Source organism: Castor canadensis, chromosome 11 (genome assembly GCF_047511655.1).
Source record: "Castor canadensis chromosome 11, mCasCan1.hap1v2, whole genome shotgun sequence".
In the NCBI taxonomy this organism is placed as follows: domain Eukaryota; kingdom Metazoa; phylum Chordata; class Mammalia; order Rodentia; family Castoridae; genus Castor; species Castor canadensis.
In genome coordinates this window covers 143,118,627-143,145,290 of record NC_133396.1, presented here as the reverse complement: position 1 = coordinate 143,145,290, position 26,664 = coordinate 143,118,627, and the positions used below count along the sequence as shown (strand labels likewise).

Genomic DNA, 26,664 nt, shown 5'->3' with positions numbered 1-26,664 from the left:
GGGTCCAGATGGAAGATTCTGAATCTGAAGGGAAACCCATAACAAGCCAATGCAACAAACAGTTTGCAAGAAATGAGGCCTACACTAAGATAGTTAGGACTCAAAAGAGAAAAGATAATTTTGAGATAAAATGACAGAACAGAATATAACAAATTAAAAGATAACCTTCAAAGATCTGGCTTATGGAACATGGACTGGTATGAGCAGGGAACAGAAAAAACACAGATTTGATGAGAGGTGTGAAAAAACAGTTAAGTTTTAGGCTTTAGTTAAAAGCTTATAGCTACTCAGGAGGCAGAGACCAGGAGGATGGCAATTCAATGCCAGCCTGGGCAAATAGTTCCTGAGACCCCACCTTGAAAGAAAAAAGTCCTTCACAAAAAAAGGACTGGTGGATCAGGTCACGGTACAGGCACTGAGTTCAAACCCCAATACCACACCCCCCCCCCCCGGAAATAAAAGCTTGCTGAACCTAGTTTTGAGCTGGTAGAAGAGTCCAATAGTGATGCCCTATGAGCACTTAGAAGTGGGTTTAGAGCTAGTCTGATGGAAGTCGGGTTTCCCCCACTCAAGAAATGTGACTGAGAAATGGATTGTTTGCCATGTTCTGCTTCTTCACTGGGCCCTAAATATCTTCCTACAACTGCCTAGCCTGAATCTCCTAGCTTGAAATCTCCCCTACTTTGACAAAATTAAATAGTTAACAATGTAACTACTTCTCATTCTTCTTTGGGAAGGAGGTAAGAGTTATAAGCAATCTGCATTAGGTCAGTGGTTTGTGTAATTTACTAAACCAGTTAAATCTCTCAGGAACAAACTTCCAGTCACAGTAGTACTCCAGTTCAACAAAAAGATGTGCTTCTTGCAGGGTGACAAACTCCTTTAGAAATATTTAATTCAAAAGCTAATTGTTTCATACACTTTAATGAAAAACATAATCCTATGAAAGATAAAGTTGAAAACAATCAAGGATATTAATACTTTATCTTCACAAGTACAGATCCTTTTATACTCTGATTCATCTGGAGTCCATATGACTTTGCTTAGATTGTGGACAGAATACAGAAAATTCATTTTTGGAAAAGGGGAAAAAATTGTTACAGGAAACTAGGCATTGGAATCACATCAACTTAAAATTTTCAGTTCTCTATTTTCTATTCATTAAGAAACATACAGGCCAGGTGCCAGTGACCTAGCTACCCAAGAGGCAACGATCAAGAGGATCACAGCTGGAAGCTAGCCAGGGCAAACAGTTCATGAGATCCTATCTTGTATAAAACCCAACACACACACACACAAAAAAAAGGCTATCAGGCTGCTAGCCTACCAAGTGCTGAGGACCTGAGTTCAAATCCCAGTACTGCCCCCTCCCTTCCACCCCAAAACATACAGCCAGGTACAAGTGGCTCACACCTGTAATCCTAGCTATTTGGGAGACTGAGATCTGAGATTAGGAGGATAACAATTCAAGGCCAACCCAAGCAAATAGTTTCCAAGACTCCATGGTCCAAAATAACCAGAGCAAAATGAACTGGAAGTGTGGTACAGTAAATAGTAAATAGACATCTGCTTTGTAAGCAAGAAGCCCTGAGGTCAAACTCCAGTCCCACGAAAAAGGAAAGAAACATACATCAAAGGGAACCAAGTATGGTGGTACATGTCTATACTCCCAGGAAGATCACAAGTTCCAGGCCAGCCTGGACTACATAGCAAGACACTGTCATAAAACAAACAAAAAAACCATTAAAACCTATCAATACACAAAATACATATTCAAATAAAAATTTTCCAAATACTGTTTGACATAACAAAAATACCACCATACCAAAAGAGTTAACCAGTCTTAGAGGACATACTATAATACAACCATCTAAAAATTAATGCCTAAAACCCCTACATTTCAATTGGAATTTAACTTTGCTTTCCCCAAGTTAATATGGCCACAAAAACTCTTTATAGATAACACTTACTACATTCTGCATACCCAGTATTCTGACAAAAACTGTGGGAAATAAATGGCATGAAAGTCTGAAGTCCTTAGCAAAGAGTACCAAAGACCTCCCTTGATCTGGTTGCTACTTACTTCATTAGCCTCACCTAGTCTACCAAAAACTCTTTCCCCTAAACCACCCAAATGCCATACTTCTTTCACCCAAGGGCTATGGCTAACCAGTTTTGACTAAGTATTTCTTTAGTCCCTCTTCTCAGTTCCAGGAGGATCTCTTCCATTCTAAACAATTAGGGTTTATTATTATGTGCTCCATCTGTAGCAAAAGACCCAGCACACAGCAGGCACTTTATGTTGGCTAAATGAAAGGAGACCCTTACACACAGCTGCTGTAAGAAAATTTATGAAAGCACTTTTGATATTGTTGCTATCCTTTTCAGACACCTTGCAAAAACTGTAGAACTGCTTAGAATAGAATTCAAAGGCCAAATTCTTTCTAGTCTTATTTTCCACCTTTTGCCATTACTAAGTCCTATTCTATTTTTGAAGGGGGAAAAAAAGGAAAGAGATACTTCTTCCCTAGAATGCCCTTTTCTCACCTCCACCTGTGCGATTCACAGTCAGGGTCCAAAGAAGTACTCCCACATGCAAAACTCCTTCATTCTTTCATAGTCTGCATATGTATATAGCATAATACTTACTTAGTTGAATTTTATTTCCCTTTCTAAACTGTACAATCCTTTCACAAGGCTTCTTAACCTGAATCTACAAGAAGTGTTCTAGGATAGAAACAGGGGTCTTGGAACAGAAATGTGAAAAAAGCACATCTCTATTTTTCATTAACCACTGCCTGAATACCTTTTTTTGGGGGGGTGTGGTGGGGAAGGAGGCACTGGGGTTTGAAGTGAGAGCTTTGTGCTTATGAGGCAAGAGCCTTACTGCTTGAGCCACATCTCTGGTCTACCACAGCTTGAAATTCAGTATTTCCTTCAATCTTGAATGGAGCAATTAACAAAGCAGTATTAGGTATATTAGTATACTGTATGAGGTAGCAGTAAATTAGGCATTCTATGACTCTTAATATAGAAATCGCAAGTATTTTCACATATTACAATTATTGCAGATATCTTACAATATTATTTGTGCTCATCACTAATTCAGAGTTCTGGTGGTGACTGGGTCTGCTAGAATTTATTATTTTACGTGCTATAAGCAGTATTATATACCATATCTTTCTGTACTATGTTAATAATTATATTTCAATGTAATTGGGTTTCCTAAGTAATAAACTGTAATATATATCTAGGTTTGCTGTATGTTTTTGTTCATGCATTTAAAAATATTATTCTGACCGGGCACCAGTGGCTCACGCCTGTAAATCCTAATTATTTGGGAGGCCAAGATTGAGAGGATCATAGTTTGAGGCCAGTCTGGACAAACAGTTCCACAACCCCATCTCCCAAATAACCAGAGCAAAATAGACTGGCGCAGTGGCTAAAGCAGGAGTGCCTGCTTTGCAAGCACAAAGCCCTTAATTCAAACCCCCGTTCCACCAAAAAGAAAAAAATAATTCTGAGGCCCATGGATATGCCCTTTGGTATATATCTGGATATATACCAAAGGGGTATATATGGGACCAAAAAAAAGCTTTACAGAAAGAATGTGTCTTATTTTCCTTTTATCAATCATAGCATATTACAAGTATCCAAGAATTGCTACATGCTCACAAATTTGAATTCTTTTTTTCTTTAAAACCAAACATAGCTCCTTAACCTATTTGGAGTCATGCACTTTTTTGATTTCTCAATGAATGTTCAATTAGTTGAAAGAAATGAAGATACTTCTACAACTCTGTAGGCTATGTGGTTATAAACAATGAAAAATCTGGTTTTAGAGAGAACTTAAGAATTTTAACTCCAGAATACATATTATATTTTCATATAGTTCACTGGGAAAAAACAGGGGTGGAGGAGCCTTAAACAACAAGATTAAAAAATTACACGATACAGATATAATGAAGGATTTCAGAAGACAAAGAAATAGGAGTCTTTTCTAACTAGTGACAGAACAGACATTAATTATTTAGAAATTACAAAGATACAAACTGGCAGAGATATTAATAGCAGTGGTTTTGGAGTCAAAATCTTCCTTGAGTTAAACTGTCATTTACCAGCCATGAGCGCCTAGGTACTTAACTTCTACCTTAGCTTCCTCATCTGAAAACAGGAAATGCACCGGATTCGAATAATGCACACACACAGATTTAGCAAAATCACTAGTCCGTAACACTCAACAATTGTTAATATTAATCAGCATATATTAGCTAAACAACTTTCGAAGAAGAAGTGACAAATGTAGGCGATGTGGTGGTCCAAACCTATAATCCCAGCACTACAGAGGCTGAGGCAGAGGAAGACTCTGTCTTAGAAAATCAGAAGTAATAAACACAACCAAACATGCCTTGGAAAATATATTAGAAATGCACTACATACACAGGTGTATTTTAAAAATAGGTAATCCTTGAATTATGTTCAAAATTACCCCCTTTGGCAATTTAAACACTCATATTGGAGTACATACCGGATCAACTTGCCATATGATAACTGTAGTATCTTTTGATCCTGTTGCTAGTTTAGTGCCATCATTAGAGAATTTACAGAACCACACTTCATTACAATGCTCCGTAAGTATCTGCTGAGTATAACAGGGAAACTGCTTCCTAAAAGAAGTAAGTCCACACATAATTATTCTTTCAAAAGATTACAGTAATAACAAAAAAGGTTAAGCAACTCATAAAACCTGTGTAAATTACATCATAAACTTTAAAAATATAAATTCTTTAATAATTAAGTTTATATTGGTTATGCTGAAACATAAAATAATGTAACAGATACTTTTTGATCAAGGCAACCTTATTGGACGTCAACAATCTACAATCTGTTTCAACTTAAAATTTACATTTTTTTCTTCTTCTGAAGGTTACTTGGTCATTAAATAAATCCATATAAGTAATTAAAAATGAGGGATAATATTTATCTGTCTTTATGTAAGTTGGATGCCATCAGCTGGTTGTTCTAGAAGGAATAAAGAATAATGCAGCATTTTCAGTTTCATAAAATCTAGTTAACTTTTATTAGAAAAGCAATTTAGTATGACCAAAAGAGAACAGGCATTGGGCAGTCTGACAATGGGTTCAGGTCCTTTTCCAATTACAGGCTTTAATGTTGTTGGCAAGTCATTTAACATCTTCTTCCAAGCCTCAGTTCCCTCATGTGCTAAAGGATGTTAATAGCTACCTTGCAAGGTTCTTTGGATTTGTATAGGGATTAGAAACACATCTCAAACTTCTGAAATACAAACAGATGCCCAAATGTGGTCACTGGTATGGTTTTGGGGGAACACAGGAGAAGTATAATACACTGCACAGGCTGCTGAGGTTAAAAGCAAAGCTTTCGGAATGGAGAGTAGAATCTGATAGACTGAGGTTCAATTCCAGCTCAGCCACTCACCAGCTGTGATTTAGGAATTTTTTTTAAAAAATAGTTCCTATTTATTATATTATGTTTTATGGTGCTAGGGGATCAAACCATTCCATGAATTACTCTACCACAAAGCTACATCTCCAGCCCTGGGATATTTACTTAATCTCTCACTCTCAATTGTTCCAACTGTAATATATAATGGTACCTGCCTTATGGCTGTTGTTTGGACAGTACAACTCTATATGAATTGAGCATCCCTAATCCAGAAATCTGAAATCCAAAAGCTCCAAAATCTGAAATTTTTTGAGCACCAATACGACACAAGTGGAAAATTCCACACCTGAGCGCATGTGCAGTCATGATCAAAATACAGGTGTGCTAAAAGTATTAATAAAATTACTTTCAGGTGATGTGCATAGGAACATATGAAACATAAATTAATTTCATACTTAATATTGTGTTTCATCCAAGATGTCTCATTATGTATATACAAATATTCCAAAATCTAAAAATATTCAAAATCAGAAACACTTTTGGTCTTAAACATTTCAGATAAGGGATATTCCACTTGTGCTTAAATCTTTAACTTATCAGGTAACATAAAACTGGTAAGTAGCTGAACTAGGATTTGAACTTATGGCTACCTCCATTTTCTTCCCAAATGTTGCTTTAAATAATATTTTTCAAAGACCAGATAAAATTTCAATCAGAAAATTCAAATGGCTAAAGGATCATGAGTAAAAAGATATATTTAAAATTAGGGTGGTAGAGTATTATTAAGAAGGGATTGATTAATAATCAAAACCACAGGGCACAAATCATTTAGTACAATGACAGTCAGTTGTATTTAAACACCTAAAGTGGTATTTAATCTGTCTTTTTTCCCTTGGGGTTTGAACTCAGGGCCTCACGCTTGCTAGTCAAGCACTCCTACTTGAGCAATGTCCCCAGCCCTTTTAGCTTTTAGTACTTTTTTAGAAAGGATCTCACGTTTTTTGTCTGGGCTGGCCTCAGACCACCATTATTCTACCTATGATTCTCAAGTAGCTAGGATTACAGCATGGACTACATACCACACCAGCTTATTCTTTGAGGTAAGATCTTGCTAACTTTTTGCCCAGGCTGGGCATGATCCTATCACTGCTTCCCAAGTAGCTGAGATTAGAGGTATAAGCCACTGAGCCCAGTCTAAATTGTCATCATTTTTTCATTACTTAATCTAAAAACAACTAATATTTGTTCAAAGCCTTGATACCTAAGTGACAGTTAAATGTCTTTGCTTTCAAATACATTCCAAATATAAGGATGCTAAAAGGCAGTACCACCTTCTGAAATAAAACTGAATAAAGCACAGCATTCTAGCCAAACCAAATCATCAAATTGTTGTCTGTGTACAATAACCCTTTCCTAAAACAATACTTATAAAAGCTGTCATTGGTGAAAAACAAATTTTTAAAAACACTTTGACTCACTGTCAAATTTAACCAAAAACATGTGTACACTAACTGTGAAACAGCAATAATACACAAGCTGATACAAACTTTTCATTGTTTGTCAGGGTTACTTTTTTAGTCAGAATTCAGCTATCATAATCGATTCTCTTTTATTTTCCAAAGAAAAAAAGCTGATAGTTTTCAATGCTATAATTTAACTTCAGAAAATTTTTCTAATTTCAATGCTAACATCTAGCATTAGATTTTAGGCAGAGAATAAAAGTATCAACTTCCCCTTTGAAGACCTCTAGTTGATTCTATTAGGTTCTGTTTTCCTAGTTCAGCAATGAAGAGCATGACTCACTCTCAAGAGTGTATCCTGACTTAATGCCTCAATGTCCTTAAGCCTAACTCTACAGTGAGCAGTTGAGGCTGGCTCCTGGTTTTCTGGCAGGACACGAGTGACAGCCATGCCACGTTTAAGGTACTAGAGCAACATCCTCACTGCTGCACTAAGGTCTAAGGCTCAGGAGCTCCAGCTCATTCCTAAGAGTTATTAGATACATGGAAGCAAAACCTAAAGAAGAAAGATGAGAGAATAAATAAATACAATTATGGATCACACGCTATTAAAGGGACAGGAAAAGAGGAGGAGCATGAGGAACCAGTAACACAACCGAGTGACTGGAATGTTTTATTAGTCAAAGGAAAAGTTTCAGAGCAGAGTGGTCAAGTGCTATAGAAAGACCAAGAGGTAGCTCGAAAGCATCCTCTGAATTAAGAGGTTGTTTCTCACCAACACCAGCAACTGTTCTGATGCTATGTGTTTGCTGCACAGGCCCTAAGATTACAAAAATCTGAGGAGCGAACAAAAGTAAAGACATAAACATTATCAATGTATAGTACGTAATGATTTCAAGAAGTTAGCTCTAAAGGGGGGCGGTCCTAACTAGGAGCAACATAAAGGGATTTTGTTTTTTAAAGACTGCCGAGAAATAACGAATGGTTAGTTCTGAGGAACAAGAACTCTTTTGGTCCTATGTAAAGCCTCAAGCTGTCTATAGGCTTATGAGAGCCTACTTGCTGATCTGAAAGATGGAAAAAGTTTAATTTTAATTTACAATCTATTAAATCTCATAGATAGTGATACAGAAGTTACCAAGTAATAGTTGAATACTTTAAGATGAGTATCACTTTAAGGTCAACTGCTCAAACAATTATTTTTTATTTCAAGTGGGGAAAATGAGGTCAAAACTACACAGGAAAGTAGACTATGGGGCTGGGAATACAGCTCAGTGGTAGAATCCTTGCTTAGTATTTGTGAGGCCCTGGGTTCCATTCCTAGCACACACACACAAACACCCTGGTTTATGTACACCTAGAAATTATATGAACCCAGAGTCTAGATGTGTATCAGTACATCACGTGGTATATCACACACACACACACACACACACACACACACACACACACACACACAATCTGTCCTTGCCATTCACTAGTTACACTAATTCTTCTACAATCTTTGCCAAAAGCAATAGAACACGTGCACTGCAGCTGCTCTACTTCGTGTTTGGTTCACAAGAACCAGCCTGTTCCTTCCTGGAGTTTTCAAGGCTTCACAGTTCATTTTTTGGTTCTTGAAAATTGAAGCTCTGATTTTAATTTTCAATTTGAGTTCTGACTTTTTACTTGTGAAAAAATGCTAACTCAGACATGAATTGTTACATAGCTATAGGGTAAAACTCTAGAAAACATTCTAATAAAGTTCAAAATTGTGTCTATAAAATGCTAGCACATTTCAGAATATATAAGTTTTCCTCTTACCTACTACAAACATGATCTATCAGTAGAGACACAGAATCTAGATTATTATCAAGTTTGGTATTGTGATATAGGCACCGATCCCTTTGCAGTTCCACCGCCTGCCGCAGGAGAGTCTGTAAACGCCGTGGGGGAAGCATCACTGATGGTGGTAAATAGGCTTTAATAGAAGACATTTTAAGAAGAGAAATAAAAATAACAATAAACTGTAAACCTTTATTTAAGACATTTGCTCCTCTTCATATACCTGCCCTTACTCAATAATGTGTCCTTTCAAAAGACAAGCTCTAGGGGAGATGACATACACGTGAGTTTCATATGTATCTGTCAAAAGCTACAGTGATGTTGCTACTTGAGACGGGTATACCTGGCTAAGAGGGCTTCATTTTGTAGGTGGATTTTTGGAAAAAAACACAAAAACAAAAAGCAGAAGACAATGAAAAAAAAAATCTAATGATTATGTATCAGTGGGAGATCAAGTGTAAGAGAACTCTCCACTTAACAAAGATCAAGCCAAAGTGCTGGACGTGTCAAGTCTGAGTCCTATCTAGTGGCCCCTTGTGCTAAGGACACTGTGGAGACTCAGCACAGCTCAAAACTAACTTATTCCAACCCCTGAATGCCTTTTACCTCCCTAAAGTGTATGGAGTACATTTTCTGATTCTTAGGATTTCCAGTCCTACTGCAACACTATGTAATAATATGTGAGCAGACAGGAGGCCTTTTACATGAACATATGGCAAAAATGAAATCCTAACTATAATCTGGAGGTTATAGAATACTGTTGGGGAAAAAACAATTTGCCTAAAGAAATCTGGGCCTTACTGTTGAAATCAATGAATCTGTAAAATGCTTGTGGCTTAAAGTTGTGGTTTACATGTTTGTCCTCTAATCACAGCACTGTCCCCCAAAGAAAATCAATCTTAAGAGCATCACTATATAATACAAGTGCAAGAAGAACCACTCTGGGACCAGTACCCTCTCACTGACTCCTGAGGTTAGCCATGATACAGTTTGAAAATGGTTGGGTGAAAGGGCTGCTTAATGGAGACCCCACCCAACCCCGATTTTCCATAACTACTCAATAAAAGTAGGTCTAGGTAAGTCTTCCTAACTGATCCGTAATATCTATTTCTAGTCTAAGAGAAAAAAAGAAACATCAGTGTAAAGATTCTTACTCTGAAGTTTGTCCAATAACTTTGATCGGGAAGCAGTTCCTTTGCCTTCCCATTCTGCTTTTGCTCGGAGATCCTCTGCATGGCTACACATCAGATACCTAAAGACACAACAGATGAAATAACAAACAGGAAACCCTTTTCTTTGGAATGTAATTGAAAAAATACCAACAATATTTTGGCAATCCAGCTGTTTTTTGTTTTGGCAGTACTGGGGCTTGAATTCAGGGCCTCACACTTACTAAGCAGGTGCTCTACTATTTGAGACACTCTGCCAGCCCACGGGCAATCCAGTTCTTACTAATACAAATCAAGAAGGAAAAAAATACTTTTTAAGGCAGTATTGGGGTTTGAATTCAGGGATGCACCCTTGCTAGGGTAGCCACACCCTCAGCCATGTGGTACTTTAGAATTTTTTTGGATAGAGTTTTCAGTTTCTGCCCCAGGCCAGCCTTGATCCACAATCCTATCTAAACCTCCTGAGTAGCTGGGATTGACTGGCTTATGTTTTTGCAACGAGATCACACTTGTTGTCCAGGCTGGCCTCAAACTGTAATCTTCCCAATCCTGCCTCAAAGCAGCTGGGATTTTAGGTGTGAGCCACCATGCCTAGCTTTCAAAAAGAAATTTCTATAGTGGATCTGGCATCTTCACATATCTTCTTCATATAACTACTAAAATGTAATGTGACAGTGGTAGCTAAATAATATAATACAATACTATCGTCGTTACCTATTAATATAATATATTCTTTTTCTTCTTCCTCCTCTTTGCCTTTTTTTTTGAGACAGGGTCTCCTTGTGTAGCTCAGACTGGCCTCCAACTCTTGATTCTCCTGCTTCCTCCTCCTGAGTGCTGGGATTACAGGCATATGCCACATGCTTGGCTAGAATATATTCTTATATTGCAATACATTTTATATATATATAAATATATATATATGTAAGTCTTACTGTGTGCTCCATTCCAAGCCTTCAAACAAATATTACTCCATTCAATGTCCACAACAACCCCATTATGAAGTAAGCACTATTACTACTGTATTTCTATTAAATGACAAAACACAGGCATAGAAAAGCTTAAGTAGCTTGGATGAGTGGAGGTGGGAGAAGGAAAAGTAGTAATACAGAAACCCAGGCCTTCTGCTACAGACCTTGCTTCTTAACCACTCTGCTTAACTTCACAGCTTCTCAACAGCAAATCGAAGCTCAAAAAACTTCAAGTTATTTATATTATTAATTTAATAAAAAACACATTCCTTTAAGAGTTTATCACAAATATCACTTAAGAAATGGTATAACTGGGTAACATTCTTGTGTCATTCTGGGAAAGGTATTGACATTCTAGAGCACAGTATCTGAGAACTGTTTTATTCTTCACCATGTATGCAGACAGTGGCACAAATGCTAAAGTTCATGGTCTCTGGAGAATACATATGGGCACCCTGCTGGGTGCATGACCCTAACCTGGTTCTGACTCTTTCCAAAAGAATGGAATTTGAGCAAAAGGGAAGTTATTATTCAATCAAGGAGATGAGACCTGGCTGCTTTCTCTGGTACTCTGCCACATACATTTGTCCCTCACTAGTCAAAAGGGCATTCAATAGGACAAGAAGGATAAAATAAGATTAAGTATATGAAGCCTTCCTTTGCTACCTATTACACAGGAAGAGCAATAGTTACAATACAAACATCAGAAACTGTTATCATGAATAAGGTACCCTCCCTTCCCTAACTGCAAAAAGTGTATCACATTTAGAGTCCAAAAGACTTAACAGCCTCTTACGTAACAGAAGAACTACTTGTTCTTTTGTTATTTAGTATATAAATAGTGCCTTAGTGACGAAAAGAACTTACTTAAAAGAAATTAACATAAGTAATTATACTCAACAAGCCCTAAAGGAAGTTGGATACTGTGAAAGTTTTGTTTCTAAAATAACTGGAATCTAATTCTGGAAGAATTAAGATTATATGAAGCCAGGCACTGGTAGTTCACACCTTCAGCCCTACCAAGTTGGGAGGCTGAGATTGGGAGGATCACGGTTTATGGCAACCCTGGGCAAATAATTCCCAAAATGCCATCTCCAAAATAGCCAGAACAAAAGAGACTGGAGCTGTGGCTCAAGTCGTAGAGTACCTGCTTTGCAAGGAAGAAGCCCTGAAGTCAAACTTCAAAATTTAAATAAATATTATATATATAGGAAAATTGTTTTTAAATTTTACAAAAGTGACATAGTTGCTTCTTTGCACACTAACCCTTATGTTTTAAATAATGTCTATTGATGCAAAGTCACATGGCATAACTGAAAGAAACCATGATTCTAAATCCCAGCTGCACATCTCGTTATCTCTGGGCTATTTCCTTTTGTGAAAAATTCAGGAGATAAATTTGCTGCTGAAGGTAATTTCAGAATGAAAACCATAAATTATATATTCTGTTACTAGAGCAGGAAAAAAAAAATCCATCATGTGAATAAAATGTAGGTGACAAAGAAATCAGATACCTTATGAAAAAAGGTAATCAGAACAAAGTAATTTGTCAACCATAGTATTAAAATATCTTACAGAATTTTACTAACTTAAGGCCAATGACTCTGGAATCAGCCAAACCAGGCTTTGAGACTTGGCTCTCTGATTTAATAGCTTCAGCTTGTGCTAATTACTTAATTTTGAAGCTCAGCTTTCTTTACCTGCAAAATGAACCTTATACCTCTTTGGGCCCATTCTTTTGTATTTATAAATTCATCATGTGTTAGGTATTATTCTAGAAGCTGGGGCTACATTATATAGTGAAAAATGCTGTAAGAAAAAAACCAAACAGTGACATGACTAAGAATGCTCAGTAGGTAGTCTCAAGAGAGACATTTGGGCTGGGACCGGAGTAATGAGAAGCCAAAGGTTGGGGGGAAGAACATTTACAAGAGAGGAGACAGACCATGCAAATGCCTTAAAGCTTGACAAGCTATGGAACAGAAATTCTTAGTGTCACTAGGAGAGTAATGAATAAAGAAAAGACATCAGAAAAGGGTTGAGGGTCTTGTGGGCTTAAATAGATTTGAAGTTTTAAGTTTGCTAGAAAGCTAGTGAAGGTTTTAAGCTTGAGAGTGAAATGACTTAACTCACACAGCTTTATTCCTGGCTGCTGTGTGAAATATGCATTGCTAAGGGACTAAGGATGAAGTCAGTACAATAAAAGCAGGAAATTACCACACAAGATCCTGTGGTTGAACTATTTGGGCATGTTTCTGGAGTTAGGCCATACATGTCAAAATTAAAAGACAAGGAGAAAGTAAAAATGAGTCTTCTTTTTTTTGTCTGAGCAACTGAGCAGATCTTGTCATTTACTACAGACAGCTCGAATATGTAGGGGAGGGGGTAGAGATACAAATGGAGTTAAGAATTTTGTTTTAAGCCAGTGCAGTGGCTCACTCTCCTAAGTCCAGCTACTTGGGAGGCTGAGATCGGGACGATCACAGCTCAAGGCCGGCCTGGGTAAATAGTTGGGAGACCCCCATCTCCAAATAACCACAGCAAAATGTACCAGAAATGTGGTTCAAGCAGTAGAGCAGCACCTGCTTTACAAGCATGGAAGTTCTGAGTTCAAATCCTATTCCACCAAAAAAAAAAAAAAGATTTGCAAATATAATTGAGACACTTAGTAGAAATCCAAGTGGAGATTGTCACATAGACCATTATATCCATACACCGAAACTTCATGTAGACTATTATATCCATACACTGAAACTTCAGATGAGAGGATAAATTTAAGAGCCATCAGCATACAGAAAGTGTGTAAAGCCATGTTATAGAATAAGATAGCCTAGGATGAATATATAGAGTGGGCACAGAAGAGGGGCCTACGATCAAGCCCAAGGGTACTCTAACATTTAAAAGATAAAACGACCTTTTCTTCTTTTTTTTTTTTTTCCCTAGTACTGGGGTTTGAACTCAGGACTCATACTTGCTAGGTAGGTTCTCTACCACTTGAGCCATTCCACCAAAGATTCAGTCTCCAAAGTGAGACTCTGAATAGAAAGTGCTTAGTAAGAAACTGGAACTAGAATACGCTAGCTACTGAAATCCCACCTACTCTGAAGGTGGAGTCACCACAAGTTTGTCACCAGTTCAGGCAAGGTTAGAAGGATCTTGAGTGCAAAGTCAGCCCAGTTAAAGTTAACGAGACCCCATCTCGATAAATAAATACATACGTACGTGAATAAACAATTTAAGGGCTGGGGCCTAGCTAAAGTGGTAGAGTATTTGGTTAGCCAACATAAGGCCCTGGGGTTATTTCCGAGTACTGCAAAATAAAAAACAGAACCTGGTACATGTAAGCATTTAAAAAATGTTTCTATGCATTTCATTGCTTACTATGATCCAAGCCACGGGGTTTTTACAGATTTTGAAACAGCATTTCAGTCAAGTATGGAGATCCATGCCTATAATCCCAGCATTCAGGAGGCTGAGGCAGGAGGGTTGTAGCCAGCCTGGGATATATGGCAAGCTCCATCTCAAAAAAACAAACAAAACAAAACTAACTAGCATTTCCTGGGCTAAACGTATTTCTTCTCCCTTTCACTATATAAACATCTTTTTATCCTACCGGTAGCTTGCCAGGATGACAAAAAGAGTTCATATATACCAGTGAATTTACTCAGAACAATATTATCTAAGTTTAGCAATATTGGGTATTTGCAGCTCAGAAAAAGGTTAGAGAAACTTAACTCTGGCCAATGGCAAACTTTGTAAAGTAATCTTTCGTCAACCTGGAGTCTGAGAACCCAGCTTTCTTACCCACTAAGAACATGAATGCGCTCTGTGTTGTATTTCAGTGGCGTCAATTCACAGCGTAGAACTTGAAGTGCCTCCAGGACCTTGCCATCCTCCAGGTATTCCAGGTACTTCTGCTGCAGCAGCAAGAACTTCATCCTCTGACATGACAGAAAGCAGCAGTCAGGGAAAAAAGTTGATGGAAGTTTCAGAAAATGTTTGTGCCTAAACAGAACAGTAGAAACCATTCTACTATGCCCTTTGAAAATAATTTTTATAAAGCTTCAAGATGACTCAAAGTATCTTGGTTTAACAAGAGTCATAAGATGTTAAATGTGACTTTGCTCAATTCTACATCTTAATAAAAACTGCTTTGAATGAGTAATCTCAAATCAGACAAGATCATTAGTGACCAAGGCATTATCAATGTAAGAAAAATCAATTCTTCTCTCAAAACATTCCCCTAGATTTTATTTCTCATACGAAAATTAACTACTATTCCAAGTATTCCAAATTTGCTTTTAAAATGTCTGACTTTTGGAGAAAAATCAGTTAATGGATTATTTAAAAGCCATGATGTACATGCCAGGGGTGTGGCTCAGTGGTAGAGCGCTTGCCTGGCACGTGGGATGCTCTGGGTTGGATCCCTAGGTCAAAAAAAAAAAAACCCACACCAAACCAAAACAAAAGAAGCCACAATGTGAAAGAAGACTAAGTGAACCAGAAAGCAGAATTAGAGCCACTGGATAAAAGTATCAGATTTTGACTTATCAAAAGAAAGAAGAGCTTTGTAACAGACAGACTAGAGGCTGATGTGTAAAGTACTGAGTTTCCTATGACTACAGAGGGCAAGCATAAGCTCATTCTCCTCTCAGCTGTAAAGGGATGCCTATATCAGAAGGCTGCACTTAAAGGTCTTTAAAAAGATTCAACATTCACATTTGTGTAACAATCTGATCAAGTGTGTTTAATAACAATCACAGACACTTATCAGCTCTTTCTCACCAAATGACAAATCACTTTTTAGGCTACTGTGAGGTATTTTCCCATCTGGTTTTTGGAATGTGTTTGGTTTTAATATTTTTGATGTTTATTATTTTACTTCAATTAAAAGTGATCATCACAATCTTACCAGGTTTTTACTAGACAAGAGAGATTTATGAATATCCTGTCTGGAATTTCTTTTAAACTGTAAAACTAACTAAGCCACTGCTTGGAGGGGCCCTTTCACCATATTTGTTACTGGTGGTGCTTGAGCAAATCCACTAAAGTAAGTAGAAAAGTTAGTAGTTATCATATTTTGACTCCAAGGAATATACTGGTAAAGATCCTAAGTCCATTTAAATTAAAAACCTGAATTACAGCTTTTTCTTCAAGATGCTTGCTTAAAAACCATTAAAAAAATGCTGCTGTCACAAAATGGTGCAGAGAAATTGCCATATATTTAAAGAATTAAGAATATAATAAACTGCTCTGAGATTTTCCAGTAGCAGTATTTAGAAGGCATAAACTACAAGCGCATAAAAAAAATCTCTAAAGAAAGTAAATAAAAATATGTAAGTCAGGCAAACATTAAAATACATCCTTTATAAACATGTTGCTTATGTTTGATAAATCTAATCTTGTATCTACAATGAACAGAAAAAATTCCAAAGCAGACAAGCTCCGATAGCTCCAAGAAAATTACACTTATCAAACTTTACACATTAAGTTAGACTGAGTAATGAATGTTTAACAAAGCAGACTAATTACCAAATGCCTTGAAAAGTATGTTGTTGTACATATACCTAAAGTTAATCTCTATATGCCAAATAAAAAATACTTTGATGATGGGTTAACTAAAATTTTTAAAAAAATACTATGCAGTTCACCAGGTGACAAAAATTAAAGAAAATTAAAAATCTTTTAAAAAAGGATTTTATACTTGAAGTTATTTTGGATATTCCTATCATTTTAGCTTCTGAAAAAAACATTCAATTCTTTATAAAACAAAGCACTCAAACTAATTCCCAAAGATCAACACAGTGTTGAAAGTTTCATTTAGTTTATTTTTTAATTAAAACTTAAAAATCATATGTGGCTGCAGAATTTTTTTCATTTAAATGCCACATGGAACTGGCATATGATTTAATTTCTTCACTAAATTTTCTTAGTAATTCAGAATTTAGGGGAAATTTTTTCTTTTAATTCAGTGTCTTTTGTTCACTTATGGATAAGCATGAGGTCCTAAACCCACTCCCTCCCCAAATTCAATGTGTGTAGAGACAGTGCCCCAAGTGCTATTGCTCCCTAATTTTCCACCAAGATCTTGACAGACATGACACTCTTACTCTACGGGGCAGAGGCAGGTTAGGAGAGAAGAGAAAGGTAGACTGAAATTTTAAGAGAAGCCAATTTGAAACATATTTCTGTATATACAGAGAATAGCACAGAAGCAGTGTGAGCTTCTCTCTGTGAGTCATTTTACCCAGATTAAGACAAAGAATACCCTTCAAACAGACACCAAATCTTGATACTGTGCATGGCAACTAACACTCTACTAGCCAAACACAGCTAGAGATCTGGTTGAAAGAAAAAATGTTTATTCTCCTAAAAGTCAGTCCAACTCAAGTTTGATACATATGGTAACAATACAATAAAACCGCATTTTACTTCCGCAAATTTACAGCACAAAAAATGTAAACATGATCAAGAAAATAAAGACTTTTTAATTAACAAATGATGTTTTAATCACCTAATGAAAAAAGTTTTAAACATCAGGCAAGACAGAAGCTTGCTGAGAGATAGGGCTCCATTAATTTTTTTTTCCTTAAAGACCCTGTGCTTCTGAAAGAAAGGAAGAGTGAGGGAAAGAGGAAGAGGAACTAGAACTCTTCTTCACATTGTTTCCAGTTCCCAATTAGACCTCTACAGGATTATCTCTGGTCTCTGATGGTTTTCAACATCTTTGAGCCCAGCAATATTTCCTTCTCTCTTTTGCCATCTAGTAAAAACCTGAAATTGATAAATGACCAGGATAGCTTGAACGATAGCTTCACATTGCAAATTCTGTCTGTATGTTGCCCAACAAATATTGCCAAGGTAATCATACTCAATATTTGGATTGCTTTATTCTTTTCTCCCATACTATCAGACTGAATTTTAACATGGAAGAAAAACTCAAAAATCGCAATACATTCAAAGTCTAATCGTTGAGACCAGCCTCTTAACTAACTTTGGAATGGTTATAAGCAAGTTGTATCATTTAAATCATGACTCAGAAGAAAGGGTAAACGAGTTATAGTTAAGCCATGGATCTCAAAACTCCTCCTTATTGACCTTAAAATATGTTAATTTTTGTATGTCAAGTCAGTATTTCAATGCTTTTAAGCATATTTCTCATATTAAAAAATGAATCAAATTTTGTACATATATGTAAGTTTTCTGTTAGTGGTCTCACACACCCATTCAAATTTCTCCTGTCATGGCCCAGCATATCTGAACTCAAGTAAAAACTGTTGATGAATGAACACAGCATCCAGAAAACCCAGAGCGAATTCTGCTGCTCCCAGTGTCAACTGACTGGAAACCAGTTAAAAACAGGGTTGAGGGGAAGCTGAGGGAAGTATATTGGGTCAATAAAAATATTCAGGTTTAGAAAACGAAGTGTCATTTTAGCCTATACTAAGTCATAAAATGTGTCTGGGTGTATAATTAAAATAATCACGTGAAAAAAACCCAAATAGTTGTGTCCTAAGGTATTACTGCCAACTTTAAGCTTACATTAAATTATCTTCTTCTAGACATGGACGAGCAGTCTATATGTAGGGAGCAATAAATGTAAACACAATGAAAAGAAGAGCAACTTAAAAAAAAAATGCTGAACTCAATCTTTAAAAGCAATTGATTCATCAATGCTTAAAGTGCGATAAAAGCTGGAACCCCTTTCTTTGTATAAATACCTAAACAGTTTGATGGCGTGAGGCTCAGTCAGAGATTTAATCTTCATCTTTTATTAGATCCTAGAATGTTCTACAGACTCAACAGGCTGCAAAAAGAAAGGATTCCTCCTTATTATCTACAACTCCCTTTCTCCAGTTTACTTGCTGTTTCTACTGAAGGCTTCTAATGAGTCATAATCTAAACCCAATACAGAAGTCTCAAATACTATAAATAAAGAAAAAAATAGCAAGTGAGCCCATTAAAATTTTTACTACTAAATTACAGATAAAATTTGGGTGTAGTCTAAAAAAATGGAAACAACTTCCAAGAAATCATATACACTTACTTGAAACTATTCCACAGGCAAGTTCTTCATGGTCACCACACAAATAGTGTGAACTTGCCCAATAGAAAGGAACCCCAATCCTTATTTTGGCCATTTTAGTCTTTACTTTAGCTCAGTCAGAGTCAAAACACTTATGAAAATTGCCCAATTAAAATATACTTAGGTTTTCAACCCCAAACACACTGATTGAGGAAAGTCATTTAGTTCCTGAAAAAATTTTAACCCTATGAATATAGATGTGTAACTACTTTAACTTGTTTTTAAGTCTTACTATAGAACTGATTATTCCATAAATTAATTAGAAATCCTCTCACATGATAATAGTCTACATTTTTTAATATTGAATATTTTTTGAAAGAACAGAACCAATATACTAGGTCATAGATTTGAATAAATTCATGTTTGTTCACACTTACTTGGACCCTTAGTTATACTCATACAGACTCTTATTAAGAACTTGAAAACACTTGTAGTAAGACTTTTTAACCCCCCCCCCCACACACAGAGGCTGTACTAAGTTTATAGACAAAGAAAAGATTAATGTTTGGCTCAAATAAAAAAATGCTAACGGTCATTTACTAATATTTAACGAACAGCTGGTTTCTCTACTTCACTTCCTACTGGCCTTCTTTCCTTCCCCCACCAGACAGGAAACTGTTTTTGACAACAAATGAATCAGCTAGAAGTTTAAAAGCCAGCAGCTGATTCTTCACGGTTTCCAGTCACCAGCAGTAAAAGTTATCCCTTCTGCTCCCTCACTAACATCTACTAAAGAAGTCCATCAGTACATATGATCTATTAAGAGGCTAACAGGTTAAACTACTAAATTGATCCTGTTAGGGAAACAAGGTCAATAAGTAAGGCCCCCATGGTCAATCTGCACATGAGCCTTCTCCCAGGGAGACATATAGTATGCAAACTTGACACTGTCAACTCAAACAACTTGGAATGCAAGAATGGAAAATGGGGAGCACACCAATGGTACTGGCAAGTTAACTGTAATTCCCAAGGATTAAAAAAAAAAACCAAGGTACCAGCCCCTTAAGGCGGTATGGCATACACACAAATTTTCTCTTCAATCAGCAATCTACTGTTTTGAGTGATATAAAAGTATAATTTATCCTTAACTCTTTAAGTATAAAGCTCCTACTCACAGCACTGACAGAACAAATATCTTTCAATATAATTTTTATAGAGCTTAATTTACAGACTACTACATTCAAAAGACACATTTGTTAAGTCTGATTTAAAAGATGAAGCTCATACTTTAGAACACTCTAAACTCATCCTAGTTTACAAATTTAATTATATGAAATTTAAGTACTTTAAAACCTTATTTATAAGAAACAGATGCCTACAGTTATCAATAACCTACAAAAATAAGCATAAAGGTGAAACTAAGAACAAAAGTGTATTTACCACAATTATTCCCAACAACGTTTGAGAGATTTCAAGTGCGCCTCTTACCACAATAGCATGAGGAGAATGCACTAAAGGCTTTAGTTCATTCAGGTCATTTTCTGCCTGCAAAAATTGGTATAGAAAAACAGAAATGTCACAAAGTGCACATCAAAAATATAATTTTAGCAGCAGTCACACAGCTCTATATGCCCTACTTTACCTTATCCCAGTCTCCTTCCATGACATGATTTCGGAATTTGGTAGCAGAAGGATGTTCTAAACGACATCCTGACTCTTGCATGAGGAGGTCAACAGTTTGGCTGCAGGAGAGATACAGTGTAAAAAAGACCTGACCAAGTTTAGAGTTTACTCTTCCAAATAACTAATGTCTTTGAAAACAGCTGCAAAGTTTTTAAGCTAACCTCATAATGAAGAGAAAAAAATAGCTTTGATGTGCTTGGAAAAACAAACTAGTTTTAAAACTGCCACCTACATTTATTCCTAATTAAGTTAAAATCCTTTCTTGAAACCAGAATGAAATAAGTGCTTCCTACTTTTGTCATTTAATGCCTCCGAAGTTTAGTGAAGTATGAAACTTTTAAAAATGTGTTCTAACCAACTGGTCGAATAAATTAAAAGCCAAGATCTCCAGACACTACCTATTGCACTACATTTTGAAAGAGAAAATCTTTAGCTCCATACAAGGTGACCAATGGCCTTTCATCCAGATATTATGTTCACTCAGAAATTCTACTAGGTCAACCCTTACAATTAAAAGAAATCCAGCATCAAAAACCATTTCCTTTCTCTCGCTGCTAAAAATAGCAAATTTACTATGGTGTAGGTTCCAAACAGTCACGAGTTATTTCCTCCTGCTGCTGTCAGCTTGCTCCTTGTTTCACTAATATGTTGTTAGCATTTACAAAAATGTTTTCCTTAGGGAATAAAGAGAAAAACGTCTTATGATAAATTTCTCTTTGAGACCTAGAAGACGTGTCAAATGTGGTTCCTTCTGTTGGCTATTTTGATATCTAAGAACCTTCATTTATCACTCATATTTGTGTTTGCTTCAAGGCAAAGCTTTCTTCAGCACTGTACTTATTTTTCAGCTGAATAGTGAAATCATGTCTGAAAATCAAAATACGTCGCTTTTAAGAGGCGCTGTTTTTTCCTCACTCCCCACAAATAAAACTGTATACCGGCCAGCCCGAGTTTGTTTCCTCCCAGCTCTGAAGCTAGGAAACTGTTGCACGTTGCCCTGGTTCGGCTCCTCCAGCCGGCTCAGGGCACTCCCACCAAGCCAGCCTACCTCCACCCCCGAGCTGTTCTTTGTGTAAAACCCGTGCTGGTTCTACCTTCACCCCGGTTAGGCACACAAGGCGAGCTCGACAGCATTTGAAAACAAATGATTCACCAATCGGATGTCCCTTTTCCAGAGGCCATCATCTTCTTGGCTTTAAAGTGGGATTTCAGACTAGTCAGTGCCAGGCCTCTTGAACACACACGAGGACCTCCAAACAACATCCACACGATTCCCGTCAGATTTACCCCCACCAGCCCCTCGGCGGCCATGCACTTGAGGCCAATTGTCTTTCCGGACCGCCGGGCCGTGGGTCACGGAGGGGAGTGGGGAGGTGTCCCACAAAGATGCCTCTGAGACGGACACGGAAAACAAGCCTCGGAGCCTGGCCGTCTCCCGCGTCCCGGGCCTGGGTACCGCCGCCCGCCGGGCCCGGACACTTACTTGAGCCCGAGGCCATTCAGGTGCTGTCCGATCAGCCTGATGACATCCTCGTCCGACTGCGAGAGCCGCTTCTTCTTCTTGAGGCTGCTGCCCAGCTCGGGGGCGGCCAGGGAGGCGGCGGCCCCGCCGGGGACCCCGTTGTTGACACTCGGGCCGGTGCCATTGTTGCCGGCGGCGGCGGGGGCTGCGGGTAGCAGCCCGTTGGCGTGCGCCAGGTCCCCCGCGGCCGCCGGGGACGCCTCCCCGTTCTGCGCCGCCAGGCAGGCGAGCTCCGGGGTCGCGCCCGCGCCCCCGCCGCCCCCGCCGCCTCCTCCCGCCCCGTTGGCCTGCATGGCGCCGCCGCTGGCCGGGCTGGGGCCGCTGCCTCGGGGGCCGGCGGGGGCGGCCGCGGGGAGCCCCACCACCAGCACCACGGAGGAGGAGGCGGCCGGCGAGGACGCGGGCGACGCGGGCGGGGGGGAGCGGCCTGCGCGGCCCGACGAGGCCCCGGGCTCTCCTGCTCCCTCCGCCGCCGAGGCTCGGGGCTTCTTCCGCGGGGGCGGGGAGGCTCCGCCGGCGTCCGAGTCGGAGGAGGAAGCGGAGGCCAGAGTTTCCTCGCCGAGAGAGGCCGTGGTGGGGGCCGGGGGAGCGGGGGTCGCGGGGTCGGCCGGGCGGGCGCGGAGGAGGGGGAAGGAGGACGGCCCTTCCCCCCCCCTCCGGGGCGCGCGCGGCGCCCGGGGCGCGCGGGGGGCGACGGGGCGCGGGCCCCGCGGCTGAGCCCCGGCGGCGGCGCGGGTAGCAGCCGCCTCTGAGCTCGGTGCGCGCCGCTCCGCTCCCTGGTGTGTTGATTCTTCCCCCAGCTGCTGCCTAATGGAGTCCGGGCTTCGCGTCACAGGAAATGCCTATACTGCCCTCCGCGCTCACTTCCGGCAGCAGGTATGGAACCTATAGGGGCTGTCACCGGCACGTGCGCCGGCGGGGCGGCGTGAGGGCGCCAGGGCGGGGGTCCGGCCGACCCGGCTGCGCTCCGGCTGGCTCTGTGGGTCGCGGGTTCGCAGCCGCCCTCCACCGAGGGACCCGGGCGGGACTGCAGATTCACGCCGTCGGTGGGGGCGGGGGTCGAGCCGGGGACAGGCCTGCGGCGTAGGCCCCTATGGACCCGCTTCACGCACTGTCACCAGGACAGACGGGGTGGAAAAACTTGCCTTTCCACAGCCCAGCGCTGCCCGTAGTGGCTGTGCCCAGGGCCATCGCTGCAGGCTGGAGATGGAGGAGGAGGCGAGACTAGCTCCACCCTGGGAAGGCGAAATCCCGTGTAGAAGGCTATGTAATGGGACGGAAGTGACTGAGGGCTGGGGGTGTGTAGAGGAGGGGAGGCACTTTGCTGTAGGCTTCACTTTTTTTTTTTTTTTAAAGCATTTGCCCAGTTACCTCCTTCCCTGTCCAAGCTACCTCTTGAGACACTGCCAGTGCAGGGAGCAGTAACATAGACCAAGCCATTTCTTCAAAACTCGTCCTAAGGTGGCTTCAGGTTCCAATTCAGATCCAGGCTTGAAGCTTTGTAGTGAGAGGCGAGGCTGCTGTGTCAGTGACTCTCCGACCTCTAGGAATGTAGGAATGCTCGACGGAGATGGGCTGAGTCTGCATCATCCCCGAACAACCGTGCACCTATGTGCACAAACACCTCAGAATTCAACAGATCTTTCTCCCTATGGAAAAGACTCAAGTAGTACATCTTAGTCCCTAAAACTTACGATTTGAATAACTCAGTAATTTTGAGTCCTTCGGAGGCAGCCCTTTTCAAATTTAGAAGTATAATAAAAATGATGCTGATGAGAAATTGGTAAGGAATTCTGAGCGCTACTGATCCTTACACTGGAGGAAGGGAGAGGAAGATCAAGGCAGGATCTTACAGAGATCTGGCTTTGTAGTTCTCTTAAATATGCTTCCAGGTGGCAGCTGTGATTGCAAAGTGACTCACATACGATGTTTATGTTCATGGAGACATAAACAGACCTGAATGCTGGTTGAGGTTCATAGGGCACTGTCGATGTATCTAGCAGAGCCAGAATTACTAGTTAATACCTGCAGAGATCTCTACAGATTAACTTTAGAAACATTGTTATTAAAAGGGTTGGTATTGTTTAGACAAAAATTACTTTTTGCAAAATAGTTTATAGTAAGTTATTAGGATCTATGCAACATTAAGGATGAAGAAAAGTCTGTAACTCAATTCTGAATAAAGTATATATCTTTTACAAGGAAAATAATCACCTACAAACTAGGCTCACACTTTATTAACAAAAGGATGAAAAATAAATTGGATTCCATTGTTGTCTAAGCTCAGTGTGTCTACCTTTTAGGTGACCAAGACTGATTATACTAGATTCTTTAATTTCTGAAGTCTACATGCACACACATATTTTTCTCTACTAAAACACACATTGAGAACCTGTTGTTTAAACTCAGCTAGATTTCAGACCCACTGGCAGAGGAATTATTTTGAAACACCATTTTACACACTCAGAAATCTTTCATAACACACCATATTTAAAACCCAAATTCTTCTTGCTCTCCACAGGTTTTTTTTTTTTTTTTTTTTTTTGGGTGTTACTGGAGCTTGAAAACAAGGCCTTGCCCTGGCTAGACAGGGATTTGCTTCTTGAGCCACTCCACCAGCCTGCTTTCCATAGATTGACCTCAGTCTTATCTTAAGTCTTTCTTTTTTGGTTTTATCTTTTTTAAAGCTTTTTATTTTTTATTAAATAATAAATTCTGTGCTACAACATTATACCCTGTACATATTTATGGAGAGGTTTTATCTCCTGTGCTCTTTGCAAACCTTTCACTGTCCCCCAAATTATGCTGGGCTTACTTTCCTTTCTGAGTCTTTGACCACATGCTCCCATCTTTTCTCCCCTGTCTGATTATGGTTACTCTTTCAAGATAGCCTTATTTTGAACCTCCAAGAGAGCCTTTCCTGATTTCTAGCATTCCAACCCCTCAATCTTTTTTTTTTTTTTTGATACCTTTTTTTTTTTTTTTTTTTTTTTGCGGTACTGGGGTTTGAACTCAGGGCTTACACCTTGAGTCACTCCACCAGCCTTTTTATGTGATGGGTTTTTTCGAGATAGGGGCTCTTGAACTACTTGCCTGGGCTGGCTTCAAATCAAGATCCTCCTGATCTCTGCCTCCTGAGTAGTTAGGATTACAGGCATGAGCTACCAGCACCTGGCCAGCTCCTCAGTATTGAAGGCCACATGTAACATAACTTGCTGAGACCCTTTCAAGCCATCAGAAAGGAGCCTTTCTAGGCCTCTGTTCCCATGGCTTGCTTTCCTCTTTTTACCCTTCACTTGGAGAAGACTAAATGTGTATATGTATGGAGTGCTGGGGTTTGAGCCCAGGGCTTCATGTATACCAGGTGAGTGCTCTACCACTGAGCTGCACCCCAGTCCTAGGAGTGCTTCAATAAAGGCTTTGGGTGTGTCACCCTGTGTTAAGACTGCTGTAAATCAGTTACAGAGGAAGTCAAATGACCTCTAAGGCTTTTCCATCTTGAAGGTATCTGTGAACTCTGTGCTCCCAACTAGTATATACATTCCTTAAGGGCAAATCTCTGTGTTGTTCATCTAAGCTAGTGTTTTTCAGACTGTGGGTGATGACCCATTAGTGAATTGTGAAATCAATGTAGTGGGCCATAATTAGTATTTTAAAACTGAAATGGAAAGTTGTAAAAGCATAGGAAATACCCAAGTAAATCACCTATTGGTTATTGTTTTGTGAATCTTTTGTTTTAGTTACAGATGCATGTCTATGCTTTACAAACCAAAATATATTTCTTTTGTAGGCTATACTCAAAAAAATTTGCAAAGCACTCATCTACAGTCAGTCCTGACCTCAACACATAGGCATTAGATATACAAATGACATTAGATATACAAATGACAGGTCACTGGTGTGGTCCAAGGCAACATCTTTATTGCAAAAATTAAGAGCTGTCAGATTTTTAAAAGTTGAGATAGTACAGATGTTTATAATAAAACTAAACTTTTACAGGTCTGTATAAAACTAATAGAGACTTATTTTTCTGTCAAAGATGTCAGTTTAAAGATAGGGGTGTAGCTCAGTGATAGAGCTGTATATCTACAGCCTTGGGTTTCATTCCAGCATAGCAATATGTAAGTAAGTAAGTAAGTAAGTAAAAGATTTAAATTTTATCATAGGTTTTTATCTCAACCTAGTATTTAGCAGTGCCAATATTCAACTAATAAATTTCTGTTAGGAAGAGGTATTTTTCAGGTGTCCTAGAGGAGAGGAGATAAATATTTATACTTACATATTAGCTTCATTACTAAGTTTTCTGTTACAGTCTTGGGGTTTTTTGTTTTTTGTTTTTTGTTTTGAGCCTGTGAAGCTCAGGCTGGCCTGCATCTCAATATCCTCTTACCTCTGCATCCCAAGTGCTGGAATTACAGGCCTGAACCACCACACCTGGCTATTACTAGCTTTTCTTTATCTGGAGTACTTAAATTAGTAAGCTGGACTTGTTAGACTTCGATGGGCTTGGGAGAATTCAGGAGGAGCTTGGGATTGTTCTTGGAGTCAGAATACTTAGTGAGCTGATTGACTTTGGACAAGT

At 39.1% G+C, this 26,664-nt stretch overlaps 2 protein-coding genes across 3 annotated transcripts in view; one reads left to right on the top strand and one right to left on the bottom strand.

Moving 5' to 3' along the window:
• Nucleotides 1-22,390, bottom strand: part of Wdr26 (WD repeat domain 26) — a 42,581-nt gene extending 20,191 nt beyond the window's left edge. Inside the window, exons 1-7 of one of the 2 annotated variants that reach the window (XM_020174140.2) lie at nt 22,044-22,390; nt 20,520-20,619; nt 20,318-20,422; nt 14,656-14,792; nt 9,866-9,963; nt 8,691-8,847; nt 4,529-4,667 (exon numbers count right to left, since the gene is read on the bottom strand). In XM_020174140.2, the coding sequence (XP_020029729.1) occupies nt 4,529-4,667; nt 8,691-8,847; nt 9,866-9,963; nt 14,656-14,792; nt 20,318-20,422; nt 20,520-20,619; nt 22,044-22,375 (1,068 nt within the window). In that variant the 5' untranslated portion in view covers nt 22,376-22,390. The remainder of the gene's footprint in view (nt 1-4,528; nt 4,668-8,690; nt 8,848-9,865; nt 9,964-14,655; nt 14,793-20,317; nt 20,423-20,519; nt 20,620-22,043) is intronic. The other variant, XM_020174139.2, reaches the window with a different exon arrangement.
• A 382-nt stretch (nt 22,391-22,772) lies between these two features.
• The window catches only part of Cnih3 (cornichon family AMPA receptor auxiliary protein 3), a 228,087-nt gene continuing 224,195 nt past the window's right edge, over nt 22,773-26,664 (top strand). Inside the window, exon 1 of the mRNA XM_074048884.1 lies at nt 22,773-22,958. Coding sequence (XP_073904985.1) covers nt 22,893-22,958 — 66 coding nt within the window. The 5' untranslated portion in view covers nt 22,773-22,892. The remainder of the gene's footprint in view (nt 22,959-26,664) is intronic.